At 38.3% G+C, this 8,798-nt stretch overlaps 1 protein-coding gene across 1 annotated transcript; it reads left to right on the top strand.

The window, feature by feature from the left end:
* Positions 1-1,121: 1,121 nt before the first annotated feature.
* On the top strand, positions 1,122-8,759 carry LOC113174096 (membrane-spanning 4-domains subfamily A member 4D-like). Its single transcript, XM_026377780.1, has 7 exons — positions 1,122-1,203; positions 3,342-3,464; positions 3,594-3,710; positions 3,906-3,962; positions 4,065-4,223; positions 7,970-8,083; positions 8,226-8,759. Exons 2-7 carry the CDS (start codon positions 3,342-3,344, stop codon positions 8,271-8,273), a joined length of 618 nt encoding a protein of 205 aa, XP_026233565.1. The 5' UTR covers positions 1,122-1,203; the 3' UTR covers positions 8,274-8,759.
* The last annotated feature ends 39 nt before the right edge of the window (positions 8,760-8,798 follow it).

Raw genomic sequence — 8,798 nt, 5'->3', positions numbered from 1 at the left:
CTGTTTTTTGTCTCATGTGCAGTTCATGTTTTGAGTGACACATTTATTAATAAACTTAAAGGTGATTTAAAGGCTAATTTGACTTACAGTTCTGGTTGAATGTGACAAAGCAGCAGGTCTTTTCTTTGTTTATTTATTTATTTATCGTTGGATCCATTTCCTTCTAGCCCTTTCTCTACAGCAAAGGGAAAAAACCCAGATTAATGGAAGTTACATATCTGAAAACAAAGCTGTATTTATATATAACACTTTTATTCCCACTGGACCAACTTGCGCCTGTTTTCCTCCCATGATCCTTTTCTGTCACCACTGTCATAAGTTTTAATACGTTTTAGAGACACAGCTGTGGAATTTTTGAAAAACAGGAATTTGTGTCTCTCTTTCCTCTCCTGTCTCTCAAACTGTTTAAACACGTGTGTCCTCTGTAACCCCATGTGAACGGCTACACCCCACCCCCATAGACACACACACAGCCTCCTTTGTGTTTTTGCTCGAGTGAAGAAAAGTTGGACTCTGTTTTCAGAGTTGACCACTGAATCGCTTGAATGTCACTCACGATTATTACAGTAAAATGTGTTGTGTGTTGTCTTTTCTATCCAATAAAACCAGTTGTAAGTTACTGAAAACAACTTTGTCAACACACCAGAGATCAAATGCCTCATACTGACATGCTGTACTTCATCTGGTGATTTGTTCACTCACTGATACCGATCTCATTCAGAATAAACAAATCAGATAAAATGATGTTTTTTAAGTGAACAGTTCAATAAAGTGATTTGTAATTTGTAACAAACAACAAACAAACAAACAAACAAACAAACAAACAAACAATCGTTCTTTCATTGCTGCTTCTACTGAATTATTCCTTTCATGCTTTGACCACCTTTTAAAAGAGTAGGATTAATAACAGAAACTCCTCTTTGTACACTATTTGTTCAGGTCTGTTTACACAACACACACACACACACACACACACGCACACACACACACACACACACACCTTTATAATATTTCTAACTGAGATAATAACTCATTTGCATGTGTGTGTCACACCTGTAATTAGCTGTGTTTTCTTTATCTTCTTGTTTTTACTGTTACAGTTTTATTTCCAGTTTTATTTCCATCACTGTGACGCTGCTCCAGATGTGAAGACGTCACATGAACTAATCCCGAACCACAGCTTGGACCACACCGCTGCACAAGGTCTGACTTTCCTTTGGTTTCTGACTCTTGTTTGTTGTTTTCCCAGCTTTGTTTGGGATGTGACACTTGAAGAAAACACTTCTCCTCCTCATGTAACTTCGTCAACTTGTCGCATGAATTGAAACTTGTCGCTGCAGACAGGACGAAAACAGACGCTGCTGTTAAAGCACGTTTGGTATTTTCTCACAACACTATTGGGATTAAATGTTTGATGTCAGCATCAGTATTTGTTGCAGATAAAGTGAATTTAACACAGAAACAGCTCAACTTGTCTATTTAGTCTGTAACGTTATTCCTCTGTAAACTCTTTAATTGGTCTAATTAAGAGTCTATAAATTGAATTAAAGCTGTATTTGATCCGTGTTCGAGGATAAATTGAAATTTACCGCTGTGCTGAACACACTGAAATTATGAACATTTTATTAGCGTTACATAATAAAATATCCCATGAGCCTTTGCCACGATGTGCTCTCAAAGCTTCATGGGAACTGTAGTTGTTTTTTTACATTTTATGCGTAAATCGGATTTTAATAAAAGCTGCCAGCTTTTGACCGAAGACTAATTTAGCTGAATAAAACCAAACTCACTTATCTGTTCCTGAAAATGATTTTGCACTAGTGTAGTTTTACATTCGCATTTTTATTTTAGGCTTCAAAGATTTAGAAAATGCAGCTTTGAAGAACTAGTGAAATATTTTACTAATGTACTAAAATTCAAGTGGTAATTTAGAAACTTACAAATCTACGATTTATTTTTAAAATAATGCATATTATACTACTGAATTCATCAAATTAATGATGTGTTCAACAACTCTTATCCTGACCTATAATGATACAACACAATGTATTTATTGATTATATTTTGTATTATTATACTGAATGTACTATTTAATTACTGTAGTAACTACAGCAGTAGACGCTCATAATAATATTATTATAGGAGAAACATAATGTTTGCCCCTTGAATGTATTGTGTACAGTGTATGATGGTCAAGTCTATACTCTTCATCACCTACCTTCTTCCCCTAGGCAATATCTTTCACAAATACAATATACACTTTTATTGCTACGCAGATGACACCCAACTCTACCTCTCTAGTAAGCCAAATTCAACACTCCCTCCCATCTCCCTTATTGACTGCTTAGCTGAAATTAAAATCTGGTTAACCTCAAACTTCCTGTGATGGTCAGTGATAAAACGGAACTCCTCGTTGTTGGCATAAAATCCACACTTGCCAAAGTTGACAGTTTTTCCCTGTGTATTGACAGTTTTCCTGTTTCCCCCACCCCCAGGTTAAGAGTCTTGATGTCATCCTCGATAGCTCATTATCATTCCAATCCCAAATCAACAACATCACCAGGTCTGCTTACTTTCATTTACGGAACATTAATCCTCTCCGTTCCTCCCTCACCTCCCACAAGACTTCAATCCTTGTTCATAGCCTTGTCACCTCTCGCATTGACTATTGCAATTCTCTTCTCTTCAGTCTCCCCAAAAAATTGCTTCATAAGTTCCAACTAGTCCAAAACTCAGCTGCTCGTATTATCACCAAAACCTCCACATCCACACATCACCCCTATCCTGCAACAACTTCACTGGTTCCGGTCAAATACAGAATTGTTTTTAAAATCCTCCTGTATGCCTTTAAGGCTATCCTCCCTTGCCACCGTCTCTCGTTCACTCAGATCTTCCTTCGCCATCCACCCAAAACTTTTAATTATGTAGGATGAAATATTTTTCACTGGAGCCTAAATCTGCAGAAACTAAATATACAGGAGCTGTTGAGTGTGATGACCAGTGGACTCCAAACATCTGTGTGGGCTCTAAAAGCAATATTTTATAGAATACAAATGGAAAGTTCAAGAACTATAAACAAGTATTGGTTAAATATAAAAATATCCTCATTGTCTATGTCAAACTATTAAGATTGTGAACTATTTCGACATTAGACACATGAGACACAGACGTATTCATAACAATAGCTGCAGATTCATTCATTAGTAAACCTCTGATGAGTGAATCAAATTCACCAGAGTGTCATCTGAACGTAAACATCAAAGAACAAAATGAGACTTAACCTTGACTCATTTTAGTGTAACATGTTTTCAGTCTTTGTCTGTCCTGTGTTTGTCCATAAGATGTCTGTCCAGCTGTACTCAGCCAGTGGATCAGGTGGGAAGGAAGCAAGTATCCAAGGCACCACGGTCGGGGGCAGCAAACCTCTGCATCGTTTCATTAAGGGGCAACCCAAGATTGTTGGCGTGAGACACACACAAACACAGACACACACTGATTGACCATTTAGCCAAAGCCCACTGATGATTTACTAATGATTTTATTGCCAAACCAATGATGTAAAAATTTGATGTTGTTGTTTGATTTCCTTTTAGATCATAGTTCTGATCTTGGGTGTGTCCTCCTTCATCATTACCGTGGCGATGAATGCCAGCTTATCAATTGACCACATTTGGACAGGCATCCCACTGGGCTTCATGGTGGGATCACTGGTTGGTAGCACAACAGAAGGACTATTATAGACTAGGACCATCGTGACTCATGGAGTCAGAGTTTAGTCAACTGTTTCCATTATTAACGACCAAATAATCTGAGTGTTCACAGAATTTGATTGAAGGTTGACTAAACCTAAACTGAGGTTTTTAAAATGCAATCTAATCTAATCTTTTCCCCTCATGTTCTTGTAGTTCATCATATCAGGGATTCTGTTCATTCTGACAGAGCACAACCCAACTAAAAAAATTGTGAGTGCTGTTGTAATATTTTGAATCAGTATAGACACGTTTGACAATAATCTGATTCTACTATTAACTATGATGTTTCTGTTTTTCTTATTCTCTTTGCAGGTCACTGCGTCCTTGGCCCTAAGTATTGTGACCATACTCGTGACATTTTGGACCGCCTGGCACTTGATAGTTCACTTAGAACCCAACCACCACAACAGGCACTATGACTATTCTGAAGACAATACAACAGAAAATGCAGTTTGGCAATCATACTCTGAGGTAATTATTGTATGTTGCAAAAACACTACAGTCTCTTGGCTGTTAAATGTCAACTACAAAATTCAAATCCTGATTTCCAAAACAGTCCAGAATCAAACGCGATAAATTGTCCTAAGCTCAATAAGTTCAAACCCAATAGCGGTTCCTACTCTAAACAGTGCTTACACCCAATATCCAGTGTCCACATCACATCAGTGCACATCAAAGACTTACAGACTGGTGAAGGGTGAGACAGAGATCAGCAGCAGAACCATGTCACAAACAACACAGGAGCAGGCGCACAGCAGAGGTTTATATGGACTCAATTTGATTTTCTAAAGTTAAACCCTGACATTGATTGAATTGATCATGTCCAGTCCTCTTCTGCTCCTCTCCTGTGTGGGGTCCTGCAGGGCTCAATTTTGGGGCCTTTGTTTTTTTCACTGTATTTGCTTCCCCTTGGCTCTATTCTTAGAACGCATAATTGTTCTTTTCACTGTACAACAAGTCTAGATTCATCTGCAAGACCACGCTCGTACTTAGACTGCTTCCTCCCCGTAGGTCATTCTGAATTAATTTCAGTAATTAATTCCTCTAAACCATCTCTTAGATCCCATCCCAACTAGACTCCTCAAAGATGTCTTACCTTTGATCAGCAAGTCTATACTAGATCAGACTAATCTATCTTTACAAATAGGCTACGTACCACAGGCTTTTAAGGTTGCTGTAGTCAAGCCCCTACTCAAAAAGCCTACTCTGGACTCAGGGGTTTTAGTGAATTATAGAGCAATATCCAATCTGCCCTTTATCTCTAAAATTCTTGAAAAGGTAGTTTCTAAGCAATTGTACGACCACCTGCGCAGCAATAACTTGTATGAAGATTTCTAGTCAGGATTTAGAGTACATCATAGCACAGAAACAGCACTGGTAAAGGTCACTAATGATCTTCTACTAGCATCAGACAATGGACTACTCTCTATACTCGTCATGTTAGATCTTAGTGCTGCATTCGAGACTATAGATCACAACATTTTATTACACAAACTGGAACATGTCATTGGGATCAAAGGAACAGCACTAGAGTGGTTTAAATCATATCTATCAGATAGATTTCAGTTTTCTCGATTTGATTCTTTTCACTTTATATATGTCCCCTTTAGGCAATATTATTAGGAAACACTCTATAAATTTCCATTGTTATGCAGATGATACCCAGCTATACTTATCAATGAAACCATTAGAAACGAATCAATTAGTCAAACTTCAAGCATGCTTAAAAGACATAAAGACCTGGATGTCCTCCAATTTCCTTCTCCTAAATCCAAACAAGACAGAGGTTATACTGTTTGGGCCTAAAAATCTCAGAGACACTATGTCTAAACACATTCTCACCATTGATGACTTAGTATTGGCCTCAAGTAATACTGTAAGAAATCTCGGAGTTATCTTTGATCAGGATATCTCCTTCACTTCATACATCAAAGAAATCTCTGAAACTGCCTTTTTTCACCTGAGAAACATTGTTAAAATTAGGAGCATCCTGTCCCAAAGTGATGCTGAAAAACTAGTCCATGCATTTGTTACTTCCAGACTGGACTATTGTAATTCATTATTAATAGTTTGTCCCAATAACTCATTAAAGAGCCTCCAGTTAATTCAAAATGCTGCAGCCAGAGTTCTGACTGGAATTAGCAAGAGAGATCATATTTCTCCAACGTTAGTTTTTCTTCATTGGCTCCCTGTAAAATCTAGAATTGAATTTAAAATTCTTCTCCTCACTTATAAATCCCTTAATAATCAGGCTCCATCTTATCTTAAAGACCTCATAGTTCCATATCTTCCAAGCAGAACTCTCCGTTCTCAGACTGCAGGTTTACTTGTAGTTCCTCCAAATGTACAATGGGAGGCAGAGCCTTTAGCTACCAAGCCCCTCTCCTTTGGAACCAGCTCCCAGTTCAGGTTCTGGAGGCAGGCACCCTCTCTACATTTAAGACTAGACTTAAAACTTTCCTTTTTATAAATCTTATAGTTAGAGATGGATCAGGTGACTCTGAACCATCTCTTAGTTATGCTGATATAGGTTAGTCTGCTGGGGAACCTCTACTGATACACTGAGCTCCTCTCCTCTCTCCTTTCTCCTGTGTCAATGCAAATGCCACCATTTCATGTCATTAACTTTGTGTCTTCTCTCTCTTTTAGTTGTGTTTCCTCCTCTCTGTCTCGCTCTCTCTGTACTTTTCTGCAGGTATCCTCGGCCTGGAGCTGTACATCTCCAGAATCCAGTTGACTTGCCCAATGTTCTTGCTGCTTGATGTTGTCTTTATTGCCTGCTGTTCTTTTCTCTCTTCTCTTTCTACTCACCCCAACCGGTCGAGGCAGATGACCGCCCACTATGAGCCTGGTTCTGCTGGAGGTTTCTTCCTCTAAAGGGAGTTTTTCCTCTCCACTGTTTCCTAAAGCTTGCTCAAATGGGATTGTTGGGTTTTCTCTATAGTTTTTTGTATAATTATTCTCTGTAAGGTCTTAAATCTTAGACTGTAAAGTGCCTTGAGATAACTTCTGTTGTGAATTGGCGCTATACAAATAAAACAAAACTAAACTAAACTAACTTAACTGTTATGCTGATGACACCCAGATATATGTACCAGTGAAACAGAAGAATGACTTTGCTATGGGCTCATTGATGGAATGTTTGGATGAAGTAAGAGCCTGGATGGCTCTAAATTTTCTCCATTTTATTGAGAAAAAGACAGAGGTCTTTTTCTTTGGTCCGAGCGCCAACAGTGGGTCCTCTCTTGTAGACCTGGGCCCTTTACAACAATTTTTTAAACCTACCGTCACAAACCTGGGTGTTAAGGTGGACAGTGGTTTTAGTTTGGATAGGCAGGTTAGTGCAGTGGTAAAATCCAGGTTCTTTCACTTGAGACAATTAGCAAAAGTTAAACCGTTTTTGTCAAAAAAGCACTTTGAGACAGTGATCCATGCTTTTGTTACAACTCGGCTGGATTACTGTAATTCTTTGTATTTTGGTGTGTCTCATTAGTCCCTGTCCCGTCTTCAGCTGGTACAAAATGCTGCAGGTCACTTGTTAAGCGGAACTCGGAAGAGAGAGCACATTACCCCGGTTTTAGCCTCGCTGCACTGGCTGCCTGTCCATCTTAGAGTTCATTTTAAAATTCTTTTATTTGTTTTTAAGTCTTTAAATGGTCTTGCCTCTCCCTACCTCTCTGAGCTGCTATGTGTGCACTCCCCCTCTCGGTCGCTCAGGTCAGCTGACCAGCTGATTTTGTATGTGCCAAAGACACAACAGAAGCTCAGGGGAGACAGGGCATTTGCTGTTGCAGGCCCTAAGTTGTGCAATGCACTGCCTCTGCAAATTAGACAGACCTCCTCACTGACTGTTTTAAATCAAAGCGAAAGCGTAAAACTAATTTCTTCTCCTTGGTTTTTGACCCAGTATGAGAATTTGGCTTTACCATTTTTATTGTATTTTTTTCCTTTTAGTTCTTTAAATTTTCTTTTTTTTTTATTTTTTATTTAAATGTATTCATGGTAATTTTATTGTGATTGTACTTTTTATTATGTTCTATTCTTTTATTTTAAATTGTTAAGCACTTTGGTCAGTCTGCTGTTTTAAAAGTTCTTTATAAATAAAGTTGACTTGACTTGACATTTACTCAGAAATATTTAATAGAAGTCAGTTATATAATTTAATGTGTTTATCATATGTTTGCAATATGTTTCTGTGTGTGTGTGTGTGTGTGTAGGCCATGGAGTTATCTCTGGAAATGATCTTCACCTTCTACAATTTAGTTGGTATCATCATTTTCATCGTAATGTCTTGTTTTGCTGGAGCAGCTCTGCGTTCCACAAAGAGTCAGGTAACACAACACTAACAAACCCACTTCCACACACACTACTGACAGACCTGAGCACTGTGCACGTTACACTCACTAAGAGAATCTTTCAACATTTGGTGGCTTAAACAAAACTGTAGTTTGCTCTTCCTTCTCTTTGCTTTAGGCCGTCGTAGTGATGACCACTGCACCACCTGAAACACCAGCTGAATGATCAGCACGACAGGAGGATCTGAAATGTGACCAGTTGAGCAGAGAGAAGAAATGTGAATCAAGCAAAGACAGCAAACTATTTGTCTTTGTGGACACAACAGGGTACCTGAAGTGGTTCATATTAAAACCACTTCTCACTTGTTATTGTTGCCAGAGTATGTAATGCAACACATTTACTGTGTTTTGTTTGTACGGTATAATATAAAATGCCTCAGGATGTGTTCTAATTAACGTTAACTAACAAACATGACTGCTAATGAAAAAGCATTTATTATATTATTATTAATGATTTAACAAACGTGCTCTTCATCCAGTCTGACCGAGCTTGAGCCACTTTGCAAAGAAGAAGGGGCAATAAGTTTACTTTCTAGCTGGGCAGAGCCGGTGGAAACACACCCTTTGCAATTCAAATTCATTTATATACTGTAGCAGCAAATTACCACAGAAGTCATCTGAAGGCACTTTACAGAGTTTAAGGTTTAACACCGTACAAAATACAACTGTATACAGAATTATATACTGAGCA

The sequence above is a fragment of the Anabas testudineus genome, chromosome 3, assembly GCF_900324465.2.
Source record: "Anabas testudineus chromosome 3, fAnaTes1.2, whole genome shotgun sequence".
Lineage (NCBI taxonomy): Eukaryota > Metazoa > Chordata > Actinopteri > Anabantiformes > Anabantidae > Anabas > Anabas testudineus.
Note: the sequence above shows the minus strand (reverse complement) of the source record. Positions and strands in the feature narration are given on the sequence as shown.